At 35.4% G+C, this 21,498-nt stretch overlaps 1 protein-coding gene and 1 non-coding gene across 2 annotated transcripts; both read right to left on the reverse strand.

The window, feature by feature from the left end:
- Positions 1–8,909: 8,909 nt before the first annotated feature.
- LOC141682251 (small nucleolar RNA R71) lies at positions 8,910–9,016 on the reverse strand. The gene has a single exon (XR_012559652.1). It is a non-coding gene; the product is annotated as a small nucleolar RNA R71 (small nucleolar RNA).
- Positions 9,017–18,446: 9,430 nt separating this feature from the next.
- Positions 18,447–21,498, reverse strand: LOC141678626 (cation/H(+) antiporter 4-like). Its single transcript, XM_074484972.1, has 3 exons — positions 21,169–21,498; positions 20,058–21,065; positions 18,447–19,950 (listed from the first exon to the last, which is right to left on the reverse strand). The coding sequence occupies exons 1-3, from the start codon at positions 21,409–21,411 to the stop codon at positions 18,820–18,822; spliced, it is 2,382 nt and encodes a 793-aa protein (XP_074341073.1). The 5' UTR covers positions 21,412–21,498; the 3' UTR covers positions 18,447–18,819.

Here is a 21,498-nt window from a genome sequence, read left to right on the forward strand (position 1 = left end):
GGAGAGAATTAGGGTTTTGTAAATCTTTTTGGTTGAGGCAAAAATAGGGTCTATAATAGTATATTTATAGGCAAAATTTTCAGCGGAAAATTTTCCCATAAAATATTATTATTATTAACCCTTTATTATTCTCACTAATAATTAAAACACCTTTTAATTATTAATCCTTTTTCTAAACTCTTTAGAAATAATTCTCTCACTTGATTTAATTTCCAAAAATTAAATTCTTAATTAATAATATTAAGAACCTTTTCTTAATTAATTTATAATCAACTAAATCTCATTTAATCAATTATTAAATTTGCCAATTAATTATTTATTTCATATATAAATAATTATCAGCCATTATTAATTAATTCCTCCACCATTAAATCATTCTCTTTTATGGTGTGACCCTGTATGTTCAATATTAAGCCGGTAGTAGAAATAAATAATAATAAAACTATTTTATCATTATTTATATAAATTCTCTAATTCATTAAATATGATTAATTAATTAATCATATTTATTCTACATCGTGAGGGATACTTCTCAGCATATCGCGACTATCCGGATAATACGAATTCACTGCTTAGAATACCAAGAACCTATTCAGTGAGTAGTTACCGTACAATTAATTCCTTCTACCCTGCAATGTCACGATTAAATACAAGGCATGGAACTTGTGTCAAGCCTATCTTATTAAATCACTTGCTTTCCCATTCACTATGCTTAGTTCTATTTAATGTAAATTAGAAACTCCTTTCTAATTTCATTCACTCTGGCCAGAGATTCCTGAACTAACATAAGTAGATCAACATTGAACATTCTCTTCCTACACTGGAAGGGGTAGATCCTTTATTGATCATACACTATCTTCGTGTATAAATTCCTATACCCAGTAGAGCCCTTATAATTGTCCCTTGAGACTAAGAACTAAACCAAAGCATAGTTCAGTGTACACAAGATGACTATGATGACCTCAAGTCTAAGGATACTTGTACAACTATCACTATGTGAACAATTGCTGACACGTGAGTGAACTCCATCAGTTGTTCAGCTGTGTGAGTCATGTTCAGTGAACTTATTCTATAATAAGCACCTACATACTAGCTATAGTGTCACCACACAAATGTCTATGAGAACAGACATCCTTCATAATGAAGCAAGCATAGTATGTACCGATCTTTGCGGATTATTAATTACCAGTTAATAATCCTACGACCAGGAACTATTTAAGTTTAGAGTTATCATCTTTTAGGTCTCATTATTATGATCTCATCACAATCCATAAAAAGCTTTACTCTAAACTGTGGCATATCTTATTTAAACATTTAAATAGATAGAGCCCGCAATAAAAACAAAACAGGTCTTTTATTAATATCAATGAAATGAAAACAAATTACATAAAAGTTATTCCCAAATCCTCATACATGATTGGACTTAGGACATATATCTTTCAATGCTAAGCCATAAATGGAAGATATACTTTTCCTAAAATGGAAATGATAAGTGACAGTTTACTAAAGTGAATAGCATCTCTTATTATACACTGTGTAAACCAGTAGTTAACTATGATATAAAGTTAACACTGGTCCTTTGTTAGTGGCAACAATTTAGATAAGAAAATCTTGTATTCTCTCAAGGAAGAAGCTAAGCTCTTTATCAACAAAGAGACTAAAAATTTTGAAAGAACTGTGTACACTGTTATTGCTTGTTTAATTTCAATATTAACACATTTCAGTGCAAGATTAAATTTACTTAGTTCACAACCATAAATACTTCAAGAAAAGCCTAAAAATACTAACCGGTCTACCAGGATCCACCAGGATACCTAACCTAGATAATTCACTCCCTGGATGTAAGTCCGTCAGTAAGTAGTGAAAGAAGAATCCATCCCAGTAGTGGATCAATCGGTAGTTAAATAGTCCAAGAAGCTTTGGGCATTGCCGGTGGAGCTGTCAGCTTATCGTGCTTCGTTCTAGTTATGTAACTGTATATAGAAGCCCAGTCTACCGAAACTTTCTTTCTTCGTATTAATTAAGAAAGAGGAAAAAACAAACATTTTAGCACGTCTTTCGAGTAAGATTGCGGAGTTTTTTGCCCTTTTCCATAATATAAAACGAGGGAGCACTCTATGGATTTAGGATTTTACAACGGTGGAGAAGTTCTAAAATACTCCACGTTGGCCCAACAACCTAATATAGTATAGAAACAACACACTCTATGTAAATACTGGAAAACTACTCCTTCTAGACCATAGAGATTGGCCGGCTATTACTCTATAAGAGGGACCCCTGGTTATATAATATTTTAAAAGAGGCTTTCCTCACCTGCTAGACAAGATGCAACCACAAGAGAGAGAAAGTAGAGCTTATGCCTAGGATGAGTTTATTTACAGTAATTTTTTCTGGTTAAAGAATTTGCTCTGGGCCAATTAGGAGATTCTCTGGAAGAAATACGGGGTTCTGCTTCTGGCGACAACATGCTATTGGGTGGTGATCCCGCTTATGGGGTCAAATCGAGCAAGCGTAGTAGCATTCAGTGCTCTACGATCAGAGTTCTTTTCTACGGCTAATTGTGCTTTCTTGAAATCTTACGTATCGGATATCTTGTTATCTAAAAACTTCTCATTACTGCGCTTTAACGACATCGGCAGTTTTAAAACCCTCACCAGAGGCCTCGTTCTGTAATTGCTAGTTGCTGTAGAAGGTAGTACCGTCTGGCAGCATGACCCCTTTTGTGTGTAATTCATTACCTAACACTTATTTTCTAAAAATTGACATCTTCCTATTGTACTTTTTCTATCAATCTTGCAACCTGCATAATCTGCATCTGAATAGCCAATTAGATCAAAACTAAAAACTCTAAGGTACCAAATGCCAAGGTTTGGCGTCCCTTTGAGATATTGAAAATTCTCTTAATAGCTACTAAGTGAGATTTCATAGGATCAACTTGGAATCTAGCACAAAGATATGTAGCAAACATAATATAAGGCCTACTAGATGACAAATATAAAGTGAGCCAACCGTACCTCTATAACTTATAATGTCCACAGACTTTTCAGTTGTATACAATTCAAGTTTAGTGGCAGTGGCCATGTGAGTTTTTGCAGATGAGCAATCCTTCAAATTAAACTTCTTTAAAAGATCATAAATATATTTAGTTTGACTAACGAATATCCCATCACTAACTTACTTTACTTGTAAGTGAAGAAAATAAGTTGGTTCTTCCATCATGCTCATTTCATATTTGCTTCGCATCAGTTTGACAAATTTTTTGCAAAGTTTATCATCTGTAGAGCCAAATATTATATCATCCACATAGATTTGGACAAGTATAGTAGATCCATTTACATTTCTAAAGAAAAGAGTTTTGTCAACAGTACCTCTAGTGAAGTGATTTTCTGAAAGAAACTTTGACAAGGTGTCATACCACGTTCTAGGTGCTTGCTTCAATCCATAAAGTGATTTCAATCGATAGTATACATAGTGTGGAAAGTCGGGGTCTTCAAAACCTGGAGGTTGGCTAACATAAAGTCCCTCCTTTAATTTTCCATTCAGAAATGCACTTTTCACATCCATTTGATAGACTTTAAAATTGGCATGGGCTGCATAGGCTAGAAAGGTTCTGATAGCTTCAAGTCTTGCAACTAGAGAAAATGTCTCAAAAAAATCTATTTCCTCTTGCTGAGAGTATCCTTTTGCAACCAATATATCTTTGTTCCTTATGACTATGCCATTTTCATCCATCTTGTTTCCGAATACCCACTTAGTATTAATAGAATTCTTGTTTTTAGGTTGGGTACCAGCTTCCAAACTTTGTTTCTTTCAAATTGGTTTAGCTCTTCCTGCATAGATAAAACCCAATTTGGATCCATTAGAGCCTCTTCTACCCTCTTTGGTTCTTCCTGTGATAAAAAAAGCTACTTTATAGACATTCATCTTGAGTTGTACTCCTTGTTTGCACTCTAGATATTACATCACCAATGATCAGTTCAAATGGATGATTCTTAGTCCATTTTCTTTAAGGTGGTAGATTAGCTCTAGATGAAGTGGCCTCATTGGTGTCTTGATGTGTGACTGAGTTTTGACTAGATGATACCCCCCATGAGTTAGTGGATCTTTGATTTAAAGATTGAGTTCTGTCAAACAGTGATCTAGAATGACCTTCAGCGCCTATTGAAGATTGATCATCAACAAATGTTGTATTCTATCTTTAAACGGATGCTGCATTTTGTCTTTCAACGGATGATGTACTCTATCTTTCAACGAATGATGCGCTTTGTATTTTAATGGATGCAACACTCTGTGCATCAACTGCAGTTGCTTCATTTGATGACAAGTCTGAATGTCCTTTTGTCATTCCTTCTAGACCACTCTCATCATCACTATCATCATAGTACATCTCAACATTGTCAAATTTGAGGCTTTCATTGAAACCTTCATATTCCACTCCTTCAATCTTTTTATCATCAAACACAAATTGTATAGATTCCACAACAATGTTGATTCTCAGATTATAGAATCTATATGCTTTTCCAACAGCATATCCAACAAAAATACCTTAATCATCTTTTCCATCAAACTTTTGATTCCTTATAATAGAGCACTTGCATCCAAAAATAGAAAGAAAGTTCAGTGCTGGCTTCCTTTTCTTGAACAATTGATAAGGAGTCATGCATTTGGCTTAATTGATCAAAGAAATATTCTGAGTGTAACATGCATTGTTGACAGCCTCCACCCAAAAATAGGTTGGTAACTTTGATTCTTCTAGCATAGTTCTTGCAGCTTCAATCAATGACCTGTTATTTCCCTCAACTACTCCATTTTGTTGTGGTGTCCTTGGAGCTAAAAACTCATGCATGATTCCATTTTCCTCATAAAATATCCTCATTATAGAATTCTTGAACTTAGTTCTATTGACACTCCTGATTCTTCTAACTTTGAGATTAGAATGATTGTTGACTAGCCTGATGTGATTGATGATGATTTCACCAGCTTCATCCTTGGATCCAAGAAAATTTGTCCATGAGAATTTTTAAAAATCATCTACAAACACAATGCAATATATTTTCTTAGAAATTGACAATACATTAATTGGTCCAAATAAATCCATATACAATAGTTGTAATGGTTTATCAATTGTTGTTTCAAGTTTTCTTTTGAATGATACTTTCTTTTGCTTTCCTTTTTTACAAGCACCACATAGTCCATCCTTTGAAAATTCAACTTGAGGAATGCCTCTAACAAGGTCTTTCCTGATCAACTCATTCATTATCTTGAAATTCAAAAGAGATAGATTCTTGTGCCATAGCCAACTTTCATCTTGACTTGCTTTACTGAAGAGACATGTAACTGAATCTGCATATGTGGAGTTAAAGTCAGCTAAGTACACATTTCCTTTTCTTATTCCAGTAAGGACCACTTTGTTATTATTTTTGCAAGTGACAACATGGGCTTCTGAATTAAAGGTAACTGAGTTGCCTTTATCACACAGTTGGTTGATACTCAAAAAATTATGTTTGAGTCCATCAACTAGTGCTACTTCATCAATGATGACATTCACTTTTGAAATCAATCCATATCCCATTGTATATAATTTGTTGTTATCTCCAAAGGTAATGCTAGGGCCAGCTATTTTCTTAAACTCTGTGAGCAGGATATAATCTATAATCCAAGTACCATAGATTCCTTATATTTCCCTACACACATCAAAACCAAATTAAGTTAATTTTGGTACCCAAGTTTCCTTGGGTCCTGCCTTGTTACCTTTCTTCTTAAATTTCTTAGACTTTCCACAACTAAATTTAGGTGATTCAATATTAACCTTTATCTTGGGAGTTGGAATTTAAAACACATGATTAGTTTAAGATACATCATGCACATTATGATTAACATGGTATGACATAGGTTGTGCATACATGATTAACATGGTATATCATAGGTTATGCATACATGATTAACATGGTATGGCATAAGTTATGGTTATTGATCTAGTATCATGAGTATATCTATTAAGCAACACACACGCACATTTCTGGTTTGTGAGTTGGTTTGTGAGATTTATTTGAACTCTGTTTTAAGTCATTTCATTCTTAGAGGCATTCTCTTGTTGGTTGGTTATAGTTATTCTGAGAGGATCGATTGCATAATCATTTAGTTGCATTCAAGTAGTTGCATTCATGCATCAGGTTTGTTTTATAGTTTTTGAGTTTGTTTATGATTGAGAACAAGCATCGATTCAAGTTTGGGGGTATGATAAATGGATTTTATATCTACTTGGAACGCTTCATTACAGGCTTAAGTTGGTGTTTTGGACTCAAGTTGTTGGTATTTTTGATATGTTTTTGTGTTCATGTATTACAAGCATTAGTTGGATGATTAACTGAGCTTTTCAAGGTAATATGTTGCAAGGAGGTCAGAATATAATTCCACGACCATTCTCATGTTGAATAGCATCTCGAGAGCTTCACGTGGACTATTGGATCATCAAATTCTGACAGACAGAACTCAACTTACATCAAAAATAAGAAATTGGAGTAAAAATCCAGAAGCACGGTGCGCCCGTGCTGGAAAGTAGGGCGGCCGCGCTGAAAGAAAAATAGCACGGCGCGCCCGCGCTGGAATGCGGGGCGGATGTGCCAAAAGTCAAAAACAGCGCGCGCCCGCGCGCAAGGCGGGCCGACCGCGCGGGTTTGTTTGGGCAGAATCCTGTTCTACTTGATTTTTGAGAGAATTAAAGCCCTGATCAACCTGCCTATATATACCCTAAATAAGACGTTTTTAATAACAAGGAGCCAAGGGAGAGCAATAAGAAGACCTAGAGAGCACGAGACGGCTACAGAGAAGAAGATTTTTATATTCTTTGATATAGTTTATACTTGGGTGCCTGTTTTCGATTTATCTTTGAACTCTAATACTCTTATATTATTTTATATCATATTTTCATTGGAACCCATGGTGACCATGAGTTCGGTTATGAACTAATCGTTGTCATGGGGTTCTGACGGATTTACTTATGGATTTCTATAGTTAATTTGTTTCAATATCTTGGTGTGTGGTGATTGATTGATATCCTAGTATTGGTTGTGCTTATTCGTCTTATGTGTGTAGCTAACATATAAGATAGCGTTTTAATCTCTATTGAAGCGATAGTAAATATAGAGGTTTAGAACTTGCCATGCTAGTATAGGTTCATATATAATTGTTATGCATGATTCGTAGGTAATTTTAACCATCTTACTTGCCCTATGTAATCACGATAGATAACTTGCGCATTAAACCTTTATGTTGTCAAATTATAAAGACATATAGGGTCTCAACATAATTGGTGTCTATTCAGCTTCTATCTCTTTTATGGATGTCTACTTGATTTTTGAGAGAATTAAAGCCCTGATCAACCTGCCTATATATACCCTAAATAAGACGTTTTTAATAACAAGGAGCCAAGGGAGAGCAATAAGAAGACCTAGAGAGCACGAGACGGCTACGGAGAAGATGATTTTTGTATTCTTCGATATAGTTGATACTTGGATGCCTATTTTTGATTTGTCTTTGAACTCTAGTACTCTTATATTATTTTATATCATGTGTTCATTGGAACCCAAGGTGACTATGAGTTCGGTTATGAACTAATCGTTGTCATGGGGTTCTGACGGATTTACTTATGGATTTCCATAGTTAATTTGTTTCAATATCTTAGTGTGTGGTGATTGATTGATATCCTAGTATTGGTTGTGCTTATTCGTCTTATGTGTGTAGCTTACATATAAGATAGCGTTTTAATCTCTATTGAAGCGATAGTAAATATAGAGGTTTAGAACTTGCCATGCTAGTATAGGTTCATGTATAATTGTTATGCATGATTCGTAGGCAATTTTAACCATCTTACTTGCCCTATGTAATCACGATAGATAACTTGTGCATTAAACCTTTATGTAGTCAAATTATATAGACATATAGGGTCTCAACATAATTGGTGTCTATTCAGCTTCTATCTCTTTTATGGATGTCTGGTAGTAGGGTATTCGTACAATGAAAGTTGGTGTTTACGAGTTTCGTGTTATCTGGTTAGTTGTCATCACCATTGCATGCTAAGGTTAAGAACAATGACTTTGAATGAAGTATTTAATGAAGTTAGAATCCCATATTTGTCTCATATAGTTAATTTAATCACTTTTAATCTCTTAGTTAATTGCATATTAGTTTAATCTTAGTATAAACAACTCAACTTGTTATTGTCTTAGCACTGAGCGATATCCATACATTGTTGAATAGGTGCATAATCTTAAGTTAACTAAATAGAGTCTCTATGGGAATGAACCCGATTTATATCTTATACTACTTGCGAACGCGTATACTTGCATGTAATTTTAGCGCATATTTTTGCCCTAACAAGTTTTTGGCGCCGCTGCCGAGGACTCGGTGTTAATTTTTAGTTTATGTGCTTGACATTAGTGGTCGTAAGAGTTCACTGACTCAGATTCTTTTACTTTCACGGTTTACTTGTGTGTGTTTCAAGTACTCTAATTTTTATTACAATGGGAGAACCAACAGAAATGAAAGTGTTGATGAATTATTCTCAACCAAAGATCAATGACATTCAATCTAGCATTGTCAGGCCATCTATTGCAACTAATACCTCTGAGATCAAGCCTGGCATAATTCAGATGGTACCGAATTCAATCCAGTTTGGGCGTTCTCCAACGGAAGATCCTAATATGCATATTAGGGATTTCATCGAGATCTGTGACACCTTCAAGTTCAACAATGTTTCTGAAGATGTTGTGAAGCTGAGACTTTTCCCTTTTTCTCTGAGAGAAAAAGCTAAGTGTTGGTTACACTGTCTACCAGCAGGTACTATCACTACTTGGGAGGATCTCACTCAGAAATTTCTTACTAAATTTTTCCCTATGGCGAAAATAGTTGCAATAAGAAATGCTCTTACTCAATTTGCACAGTAATCGGGAGAATCTCTATGTGAAGCTTGGGAGCGCTACAAGGAGATGCTTAGAAAGTGTCCTCATCATGGAATGCCTGATTGGATTATCATAAAGTGCTTCTATAACAATTTGAGAGCACAGTCAAGACCCATACTCGATGCAGCATCAGGTGGAGCATTATGGGCAAAGAGCTACGAGGAAGCTAATGATCTAATTGAACTGATGGCTACTAATGAATATCAGTATCCAACTCAGAGATTGCCACAGGGCAAGGTAGCAAGAGTTCTTGAAGTGGATACATCTATGGATAACTATGATGTTAATTAATCAGATAACTAGAGTTTGTGAGTTGTGTGCAGGTTTGCATGTGACGGAACAATGCGCTATATCTAGTGAATCAGCTTAGTTTGTTAGCAAATTTCAGAGATCGCAGCAACCAGTTTGAGACACTTCAGCTGGAATCATCCTAACTTCAGCTGGATCAACAATCAGAATGCAATGCAACAGCTGTTCCAGCAGTTTAGAAATAATCAATTCAATCATCCTGGTTTTCAGCATCAATTTGCACCAAGACAACAACTCCAACTTCAACAACGAACTCATGGTGCAGGTCAATCTTCGAATGAAAAATCTGAACTGGAGAAGTTGAGGCTTATGTGCAAAAACCAGGCTCTTATATGCCAAAGCCAGGTTGTTTCTATCAAGACTCTGGAGAACCAAATAGGGAAAATTGTTAACGCCTTATTGAATCGACTACTAGGAACGCTTTCTAGTGATACAGAAGCCAATCCAGGCAAGAGGGAAGTTAACGAACAGGTGAACGCCATCACCTTGAGACCCGAAAAGGTCACAAGCCCCCAAATTCAACAAGACGAAGAGCGTGAAAACTCTGTACAGAATGCAGGTGCATCTGCACCCTTGCCAATTCCAGAAAATGAGATTGTAGCTGAAAAAGTGGTGCAGAAGGATGACGAGGTGGAATCAAGGAAGAAAATTGTGGAACACACTCCTCCTAAGGGTAATACTAGGGAGAAACAAGTCTATCCTCCACCTCCTTTTCTTAAGAGGCTGCAGAAGCAGAAGTTGGATAAGCAATTTGCTAAGTTTCTAGAGGTGTTCAAGAAACTTCACATCAACATACCTTTCACTGAAGCTCTTGAACATATTCCTAGCTATGCGAAGTTTATGAAAGTTATTCTCTCTCAGAAAGTGAAGCTCGATGACTTGGAAACCGTTGCTCTAACAGAAGAGTTAAGTACTATGCTGTAACAGAAACTACCTCCTAAGCTTAAATATCCAGGAAGCTTCACGATACCTTGCACTATTGGAAATCTGTCATTTGACAAGTGTTTGTGTGATTTGGGAGCTAGCATCAATTTGATGCCCTTGTCAATTTTCAAGAAACTTGGACTACCTGATCCAAAACCTGTGAACATGTCTTTGTAGTTGGCTGATCGTTTCATCACTTATCCGCGAGGAGTAGTGAAGGATATCTTGGTTAAGATGGATAAGCTCATCTTCCCTGCTGATTTTGTCATTCTAGACTTTGAGGAGGATAAGAAGATTCCCATTATCTTGGGAAGACCATTCTTGGCTACTGGCCGAACTATGATTGATGTGCAAAAAGGAGAGCTTACGATGAAGGTTCAAGATCAGAAGGTCACTTTTAATATGTTCAAGGAAATAAAGTTACCCACAGCTAAAGAGGAGTGCTTTAAAGTAGAGCGGGTCGACTCTGTCGTGAATTTGGAGCTTGAGCAATTGCCAAAGTCAGATACCTTAGAGAGATCCTTAATAGGGGAATCATTTATTGAAGATGAAGAAGGAGCAGAGCAACTGCAAGTTTTGAATGCACCTCCATGGAAGAGGAAGTTGGATATGCTATTCGATTCTCTTGGGATAGCAGAGTTGAAAATTTCTCAGGAGCGTCTCGAGCCGTCTATTGAAGAAGCTCCCACACTTGGGCTCAAACCGCTGCCAGGTCACTTGAGTTATGCATTCTTAGGTGCACCCCCTGACATGGGGTTGGAATATATGTATGATAATATAAAGGGTGACCGACCGGTTCCTCCCGTGCTTACAGATGGTCCCTCTCATGCACCACAGACAGTTGATAGGTTTGGTCTTGGTGATGCACAGTATGGATGGTTGATTCAGCGTATTGAGGTCGTGCATGACATCCACATACGTTTTACTAAAGATTTGACACGCGCACTTGGTACTATTTTTTGATACACTGGTGTCGAGGTTGATTGGCCACCTGATCCTCCACCTGAGGAAGGTGATCCTCCCGCTAACTAGGTATGCCTGAAATCCTTATTATTGCCTTCAATGAGGACATTGAAAATTTTAAGTTTGGGGGTGATAATGTTAGGATTAGTTTGTGTGTGCCCTTATAGATTCATATAGATTCATGTTGCATGATTATTTATATTTCATTCATATTTTTGCATGATTGTTCATATAGGACATTTTTATTTGTGTTTGTATGTGAGTTCATATAGTTTCATGTGCATGCATATAACATGATCCCTTAGGTTGAGCTATTGCTATATGATAAGTTGATGTTGATTTGAGTGTGGTGATGACGAATAGAGGGTTGTTTAAGTTCTAATGAATTGATTTGCATGTCAGAAAAAAATCACAAAGCTTTGGAGCTAGATCATGATCATATTTGTTTAATTGTTGAGATTTAATAACTTGGTTATATCTAGAATTTTTGGTATTCTCTTAATGACAAAAGAATATTGAATTTTTAAAACTGGAGAAAAACTTGGATTTCGTTGCTAGTTGTGAATAAGGCTAGGCGTTATATGGCTAGTAGCCGACTCATATTTTTATGAGTAGTCTAGGGTTGAATGAGATGGAGCGAATTTGTTGAAAAAAAAGAAAAAAGAAGAAAAAAAGAAAAGGAAAAAAAGAGTATGTGTTATGCATAATTGATCAAGAATGGGCTCTTTAATACTCAAGTTATTAAATTCTAGGGGAGTTTGTTCCTAGTGATCTAAGGGCTTTGATAGTCTGGGATTCGCTAACCTAACGCTCGCTACATGGGTATTATTGAATAAGTCTGTTGGGACCTCATTCATTGCACGGTCAAATAAGCATCTTTGTTATGTGTTCAATAATAGCGTGAATCCTTGTATAACTCTAGTAGGAAGGAGGTGTTGTGAGTCATTATGCACTTAACGTCTATTCTGTTTATAAACTTGTGATTATTTTGATGATAGATAAGTTATGGTTATTGATCTAGTATCGAGAGTATATCTATTAAGAAACACACACACACACATTTCTGGTTTGTGAGTTGGTTTGCGGGATTTATTTGAACTCTATTTTAAGTCATTGCATTCTTAGAGGCATTCATTTGTTGGTTGGTTATGGTTATTCTGAGAGGATCGGTTGCATTATCATTCGTTGCATTCACGTAGTTGCATTCATGCATTAGGTTTGTTTTATAGTTTTTGAGTCTGTTTATGCTTGAGGACAAGCATCAATTCAAATTTGGGGGTGTGATAAGTGAATTTTATATCTACTTGGAATGCTTCATTACATGCTTAAGTTGGTGTTTAGGACTCAAGTTGTTGGTATTTTTGATGTATTTTTGTGTTTGTGCATTAGATAGATGATTTAGTGAGCTTTTCAAGGTAATATATTTCAAGGATGTCAGAATCTGATGCCACGACCATTCTCATATTGAAGAGCATCTCGAGAGCTTCACGTGGACTATTGGATCGTCAAATTCTGACAGATAGAATTCAACTTACATCAAAAACAAGAAATTGGAACAAAAATCAGAAGCACGGCTCGCCCACGCTGGGAAGCAGGGAGGCCGTGCTGAAAGAACGGTAGCATGGCGCGCCCGCGCTGGAATGCGGGGCGGCCGCGCCAAAAGGTCAGAAACAGCGCACGCCCACGCGCAAGGCCGGTCGGCCGCGCGGGTTTGTTTGGGCAGAATCCTGATTCTACTTGATTTTTGAGAGAATTAAAGTCGTGATCAAGCTGAAGCCTATATATACCCTAAATAAGGCGTTTTTAATAACAAGGAGCCAAGGGAGAGCAATAAGAAGACCTAGAGAGCACGAGACGACTACGAGAAGAAGACTTTTGTATTCTTCGATATAGTTGATACTTGGATGCCTGTTTTCGATTTGTCTTTGAACCCTAGTACTCTTATATTATTTTATATCATATTTTCATTGGAACCCATGGTGACTATGAGTTCGGTTATGAACTAATCGTTGTCATGGGGTTCTAACGGATTTACTTATGGATTTCTATAGTTAATTTGTTCCAATATCTTGGTGTGTGGTGATTGATTGATATCCTAGTATTGGTTGTGCTTATTGGTCTTATGTGTGTAGCTAACATATAAGATAGTGTATTAATCTCTATTAAAGTGATAGTGAATATAGAGGTTTAGAACTTGCCATGCTACCATAGGTTCATGTATAATTGTTATGCATGATTCGTAGGTAATTTTAACTATCTTACTTGTCATATTTAATTACGATAGATAACTTGTGCATTAAACCTTTATATTGTCAAATTCTATAGACATATAGGGTCTCAATATAATTTGTGTCTATTCAGCTTCTATCTCTTTTTTGGACGTCTAGAGCCAACGTAAACCTTATAAAAAAGATAAAATATTTATTATTCGTACAACGAAAGTTGGCGTTTACTAGTTTCGTGTTATCTGGTTAGTTGTCATCACCATTGCATGTTAAGGTTAAGAACAATGACTTTGAATAAAGTATTTAATGAAGTTAGAATCCCATATTTGTCTCATATAGCTAATTCAATCACTTTTAATTTCTTAGTTAATTGCATATTAGTTTAATCTTAGTATTAATAACTCAACTTGTTATAGTCTTAGCATTGAGCGATAGCCATACCATTGTTGCATAGGTGCATAATCTTAAGTTAACTAAAAAAAGTCTCTGTGGAAATGAATCTGATTTATATCTTATACTACTTGCGAATGCGAATGCGAATGCGAATACTTGCGTGTAATTTTAGCGCGTGTTTTCGCCCTAACAATCATCTCCATCAGCTGCCCAATCATTTTCTTGAGTTATGAATGCCTTCTCTTTCTGTTTGAGAAACTCAAAATATTTCTTTTTGTAGCCTACAGGCTCAAACCTTTTCTTTTCATAATTTGGTTTTCTGCACTTATTTGCAAAATGACCACTTAGCCCACACTTGAAACATTTAAATTTGGTTTTGTCAACCAGGTTTCTGTTAGGCTTCACAGCTCCAAAAATTTTCTTGAATTGAAGCTTTGCAAATCTTCTAGATAGAAAGGCTAGATGCTCATCAACTTGATCCATGCCATCTTAACTTGGACATTCTTCATCTTCATTCATCAACCCTTTTCCCTTGCCTATCTCAGACCTTCCTTCACAAACATTACTGTTTGGTGCATTTTTAACAACTTCAACCTTCATTTCCACCATTCTCTCATGCTCAGCTACCAATGCCTTAGACCCACCTTTCTTCCTTCCTTTCTCTATTAGCTCATCTTGTTCTATTTCAAGCTCATAGGCTTCAAAATTCCATACAATCTCGCAAGAGTAAATTCCTTATACTCCTGAGAGAGGTTGTCATTAAATTCCATTCCTTTGGTAAAGAGCTTGGAAATTTTAGGTGGAATCCTTGGTTTTCTAGACTATTCCATACAATTTTAGTCTATTCAACAACTTTTGAAATCTACTGAAAGTATCATTCAGTGACTCACCATCTTCAAAATGGAAGTGTTCATATTATTATATGAGAAGTTGTATTTTGTTTTCTCTGACTTGCTCAGTTCCCTCACACAGTACTTGAACTGCGTTCCAAACATCCTTGGTAGTTTTGCAATTTATGACATTGTCCAACATGTTTTGATCAAGACCCTTTGAATAATATGTTCATGGCCTTCTTGTCTTTATGGACTTCTTCAATATCTTCATTAGTCCATTCTGCTTTAGGATTTGGAACAGTTTGCTCATCTCCAGTAGCATCAACAACATCTGTTGCAACCTTGAGAGGGATATGAGGTCCATTTTCAATGCAGTTGACATAGCTTTCATCTTGAGAGAGTAGATGAATGAGCATCTTCACTTTCTAGTGATGATAGTTGTCTTTATCCAAAATTGAAATCTTCACTCCAATATCCTTCTTGTTCATGTTGTTTGATTGCTTTGATCTTTAAAATCTTTGTATGTTAAGAGTTTGCTCTTATACCAATTGTTATTTCCCAATAATACAACAACATAATTAAAGAAAGGGGGTTGAGTAAAATTCTGGTTTCTTTTTGTTTTCTGAAAAACACTTTATAAATATACAACTTTGTTTTTGAATAAGTGAGAATGCATATAAAGGTTTTATAGTATTCTACTCACACAAAGTAAATAAACACAATGTTTAAAAACTTTCTGGTAGATTTGTCTTTCCACCAGAGATGTATATTTGAAGAAATCTATGTGATGCAAATTGCACATAGCTGCTTACAAGTACTTTCTTACAATTTTGAACTTGAGAGTATTTTATAAAGATACAGCTTAGTAAAATCTTGACCTCTTACTTTTTATCTAAATACTTGCTATACTTGATTTATATTGAACCAAGTTTACATGTGCAATAAAACAAGAATAATGTTCCTAACAGCTAAGTCCATGCACATGCTTCTTCATTTCTCTGTCCAATGCAATCCAAGTAAGATATATCATCTTTCAATATCATATTTTTGCATGAAAATGGAAATGCTTCATTTTCTTCCAAATCTGTAAGAAGCCTGCCATATTTCTTTTGTGCACTATCAACTTATGTGGCTCTGTCAGCCCCTGTCAAGTCATTATCAACTGTTATCTTGTTTATCACCCGTTGAAGTTTCATTGTTGTCATTCGTTGACATTATACTAGTGTCATCCATTGAAACTTTCTTGATAGCATCCGTTGAAGTTTGGTATGATATCAATTGAAGACCTCTTGACTATCTTATCCGTTGAAGGCATATTGAATCATCCGTTGAAACTTGTAGTTTAGCAATTGAAGATGTTTTTTTAGCATTTGATACTCTTTCACTTATACAAAATTACAAGGCATTTCATATCTATACTTAGCCCACCTATTTTGTATATCTTGCTAGTAGTCAACATGACTTAGAAATCACTAAAACTCCCAAATTCCTCGGCTATCATAGTATACAGAATGTGCTACATACTTATTAATATAAGTTACTCCTTCAACGGATAGACATACTGTGTTTATTCGTTAAAGGCCTCAAAATAATACTTAACAATTTTATCTACAAGACTACAACCTATTCCTAACAGTTTTAAAGTTTCATTTTCCGCCGCACTTTAGATTTAAAACAAAGAACATATATTTACCTCCTTCTCTATTTACCTAATGGACCTAACAACTCTTAATGATAAAACATAAAGCAAGGGACCAAATCATCAAATATTCGTAGAGGGGATCAAACTTTATATGACCAAAATAAATATTTAACGTTTGTATAGTAAAGCTATAAGTTCCTTCAACTCACCAAACCCATCTTTAATTGAGTTCAAATAAATATATGTTCAAAATCATTTTTTTTAAAAAAATAAGTATGCATATTTTATCTAATTTTAATTTGAACTTGCCCCATTGTTTACCTATGAATACTCACTAATGAACATCCACCTTTTAATAATTGATGTCAAAAGTTTATCATTCATAAATTACAAAAAATGTAATTTACTAAATGTTATAATTCATTCAACATTCAGATTATTCAGAAATATTAATAGTTCATATATAAATGATTGAAATTTGTCAAATAGCTTAGTCTAATAAATCAACAAGAGAAATTTAATACACTAAAATTATATTTTAGAGGCCAAATTCTTTTTACATGGACTAAATATTAAATTTTATAATTATATAAATAATAACATAATATTTTTAAAAATATAACACACATATGTATATCAATATTATGACGACACCCTGCCTCATGAGTAGAATGACATTTTTGATATGCCATAACTTATACGATCACACAGAGCATAAACAAATCACAACCACTAAATGATGTATGAGTAGGGATCAATACGCATGCTAAAATGACAAGGAACCAAAAGGCAGAGCTTATCACATTATTGTTAAATGTCAGCTATTTCGTATAGGGATTATTTTAGAATCCATGCATGAGACTAGTTAATTATAAACCCATAAATAATTTATTCATTTTAAGTGTCTTACAACTACGCTACACGTACAATTCAATTATTAAGATTAACTCTCATAATGAGTTATTCTCAAAAGGAAAATATCCTCAGATTCAGGCTCCATTTATTTGCCGGAAAATCTTTAATAAGCAAATATTTTTTGGATTTTCCGGTGTTTGTTTGGACTCTGAAAAATATTTACTATGAAGATATATTTTTTACGCGTTAATTTGATTTTTTGTAAAATATTTTTTACATTTTCCTCTATTTGTGTTTAGGAAAATAAAATATTTTCACGGGGAGGAAAATTTTTAATACAAAAGTGACGATTTTGCAGGAAAATGACTTCCCCTTTTTTAAAATCGAAAAATATTTTTCGAATAAACATTGTTTTTCGTAATTTTATTTTTTAATAGCCAAATAAAAAACTTTTCATTTTAATACAGACTTTTCTCAAAAAAAAATTTGAGATAACTTACGAGATTTTTTTTGATAAAATTATCCCGAGAAAATTATCAGGAAAATTTCCGAGAGACTTTTTGGGACGTAATATTTTTGTGGAATGAAATTTTTTTGCTGAGAAAATTTTCAAGAATTTTTTAGGGACAGAAAATTTTTTGTAGAAATATTTTGGGACGGAAAAAATTTCTCGTGGAAATTCGTGAGAAAATGTTCGGGACCAAAAATTTTTCTCGAGAAACTTTCAAACGGAAAATTTCTTAGAAGTTTTTTAGGACCGAAAAATTTTCTCGAGAATTTTTTGGAACGAAAAAATTTTCCCAACAAATTTTCAGAGAATTTTTTAGGGACCGAAAACTTTTCTGGGAAAAATATTTCGGGACTGAAAACTTTTCACCAGAAAATTTCCGAAAAAAATTTCGTGACCGAAATTTTATCACGAAATATTTTTTCCCAAGAAAAATTCCGCAAAAATTTTTCCTTTAAGTTATTTTGGGGAAAATCTCGAAGAACAATTTTCCCCGAAATTTTTCCTACAAAAATTTTCGTAAAAAAAATTTGAAAAAAGTTTCGTAAAAGTTTTGCAGAAAATTATTTTCTAAAAAATATTCTAAACAAACATATTTACTAGAATCTATTTTCCATAGATAATATTTTCCTGAAAAATATCTTGTAGAAAAAAGCTTTCAAGAAAAATATTTTTCTTTAAAAATATATTTTTAGAAAAATATTTTTCATGGTCAAGTTATTTTGAGGCAAACTAACCGAGTCTCGGTCTGTTCTTTTATAAAAAAATTGTTTGTTATCAGAGTGGCAAACCCGACCATGTGTTATATATCTCAACGATTTACAAGGTGTTGCTATATCAGAAATTATATTTGGCCGGTTTGGGCTCGCAAAATGGGTGGTTCAAATGTCCTCCAGATCCTTTATTAGCCGAGGCTTTAACTTGCACCAAGTTGGAAGATTTGTTGAAAGGTGAATTTGGAAACTCCTGTCAAGTTTTCTGTAAAGGTATGTCCCTCATTTTATTGCATGTATGTATCCCTGATGATGACTTAATGTAAGTTTTTATATATATATATATATATAAGATTAACTTACTGCTCCAAATCCAAAGTGAAAACGCGTGAGTTCTCAACTAAAGGCAGTATAATTTATCAACAGAACAGAACTGTGATCAAGGTTAAAAATTACAAAAGTTGATGAGAATTATACAGCAAGTGTGTTGCAAGTCATTTGTTGGCCACAATTTGTTGTTGCATCACCAACACTGAAACTGGACGGTTAACATCTGAGGCAGCCAGAATATCTCCTATAGCTCCCAACTCTGGCAGGTCACACCACTCTGCTAACCCCGTCAACAAAGGAGAATTCTCATTATGCGTCCTCCCTACCATTATCATATCAATATCACTATTCTCCAGTATTGTATTTATTAACAATGCAGTCTCTGGTCCATCTTTCGATTTCTCCTCTCTATATTCTATGTTATTCTGATGTGCTCCTTGCATCTTTATGTCCCTTAATGTTTCCGTGTCAAGAATTGTGTCCCATTGGTTCTCTTGTCCTGCATTTCCTGCAACTATCCGAACCACTGTTAGGCATGTGCCTAGCGAATTTAACATCATTCTCTTCGCGTAGGCTAATGCTTCACGGTCATCTGCTCCCCCTAAGAAAACCACACATATGTGATATATGGAGTCTTTTTCGTTGTCCATTGATGGTTGTTGGGGTCTGATTTTGCGACGATCAATAAGAAGGCCTACCGAGCATGGAGACATTTCAAGTACTTGTCTGTTTATTGTCCTCTGTACATTACTATCATATATGATTTTTCCTTGTGGACTCCATTTTCGATGGAAGGGAATTATGATCAGCGAGACTAACTTGTCGAATGCAAGAGAACAAATGTCATGATGCATGAATTTAGGTAATGACATAGCAGTGAACACTTGAACGCTGGCAACTCCAATGTTATTTTGTCCAAACTTTTCAAAAAGATCAATGAGATGATGTGAGCGCGATGTGTTGGTTGCATTCTTTTGGCCTAAGCCATGGTTGATTAAGACCGGGGTGGCTCTCCCCACGAGCTCCACCAGGTGGAGGGCATAGATTGCTAATGGACTTTCTTTGGAAGGACTGGAAATTTCTAAAAGTTTAACAGCAGCAATGGCGTCATCTTGCCTGTCAGCACAAGCAAGTACTCGTAGTTCAGCATTGTATGGCGTGTGTTGAACGTTTCTCTTCTGATAGCCCGAGTATGCTCTCGAATAATCATAGAGAAATCCCACGGAAAGGTGTGCCACTAATGCCATTACAAATATTGATAAAATCAACACTGTAAAGGTTTCATTATCAACAGACTGCAACAGAGTAATTCCAGTTTAATTAGTAACACTTGGTAAGTAGATAATGAAATAGTAAATACTGTTAAGTCTGACCAACCTTCATATTTCACAATATAATGTACCTGAAGTTTATAGACATTTTCGTACAATGCACCTTGAACAATGCCCTGGGTAGCCATGATAATGGAAAGATTAACTGCATCTCTTATAGGCATCTTGTTCAGCACAGACGTTCCAAAAACACATGCTAACTTCCCCAAGCTAATAAGGCAAATCACAGAAAGTACTGAGGACATGAAAGAGAAATCGTAAAAGACAGCTAAATCCATCTTTGTTGCAGAATATGTGAGAATGAAAGGCGCTAGCAAGCCTGATATGAATGTGTCCATCTTTTCAGCAATTCCGGAGCCTAAAGGCGGTCCAGAAGGCACAGCTAACCCGATCACGAATGGAGCAAAATTAAACTGCAGACCAACATTGTCACAGGTTACAGCACTCACAAGGACGCCACAACAAATCAACGAGATGTAGTAGTTCTTGACAGGCTTTCCTTCAGGTGTCCATTGGATAATTTTTAAGAACATCACACGACTAGCGACGGAAGCAAAGATTACAAGAATGCTCTCAATCAAGGTAAGGCTGATAACTGGAGCTCCATAATCTGAAGTGTAAATTCTGTAAGTAGTTGATAGTGCATTTTGACCTACATAAAACATATCACCAATCAATCCAGCAGCTAATGCAAGGCGACCAAGCTCCGAATTCATGATCTTAAGGTCAATGAGAAGCGCGGCAATGACAGGGAAAGGGGATAATGATATAATCCTGATGACAGATCTAATAGCAGGTCTTCTGTAAATTGGTTGATAATATTCCAACAATCTGTCATTCCCAAGGTAGCTGCCTAAAAGTAGAGGACCAAGGGCGGCAACAAGGCCAATGGACCAGCCTTTTCTTCCAGCTTTTGAAACCATGCTTGGATCCATCTTCACTCCAACAAGAAACATATACAATATGAATCCCAATTTCATCAATGTGTCAAGCAAAACATCATCGTCCGGGAACAACAATCGATGCTTCTCAAATCCCACCAAGTGTCCCAACATTGTTTTCCCTAGTATGATTCCTGCCTGCATTCATGCATATTATATTATATTAATACGTAGACATCATATGTCATTTTTATGAGCAAATAAATACAAACATTCTAGGGATTTTGGATTGTCTACATACCAGGATTTCAGAAAAATTCCGAGGAAAGCTGAAACGTTTAAACAACGAATGTAAAGCTTGAGCAACGCTAAACATTAATGCTAACTGTAACTCAACGCGTGGTAACAAATAACCCAGGAAATCTTGAAAGCCAACTTGTGCAAGACCAGGTGAATTAAGTGGTACATCCATGCTACATATTTCCTGGTATCGCTTCACATCGTCTCCCTGCTTAATGAAATCTGTCTGGTTCATAGATGACATTTTGATGTATGTACTAGTATATGGCTAACTCAATATCATCATTATTATTGACTGATTTGAGAACAAGCCCATTTTATGATTATGACA

This window comes from Apium graveolens, chromosome 8 (assembly GCF_009905375.1).
Source record: "Apium graveolens cultivar Ventura chromosome 8, ASM990537v1, whole genome shotgun sequence".
Classification (NCBI taxonomy): Eukaryota; Viridiplantae; Streptophyta; class Magnoliopsida; order Apiales; family Apiaceae; genus Apium; species Apium graveolens.

Bases quoted from the DNA above. Each gene is read 5' to 3' on its own strand.
- LOC141678626 (XM_074484972.1), bottom strand. From the start codon at position 21,411: ATGTCATCTATGAACCAGACAGATTTCATTAAGCAGGGAGACGATGTG. The intron at 21,066-21,168 runs GTATGTAGACAA...GCATGAATGCAG, and splicing joins GGAATTTTTCTGAAATCCTG to GCAGGAATCATACTAGGGAA. The intron at 19,951-20,057 runs GTACATTATATT...ACTCTGTTGCAG, and splicing joins AAAATGTCTATAAACTTCAG to TCTGTTGATAATGAAACCTT.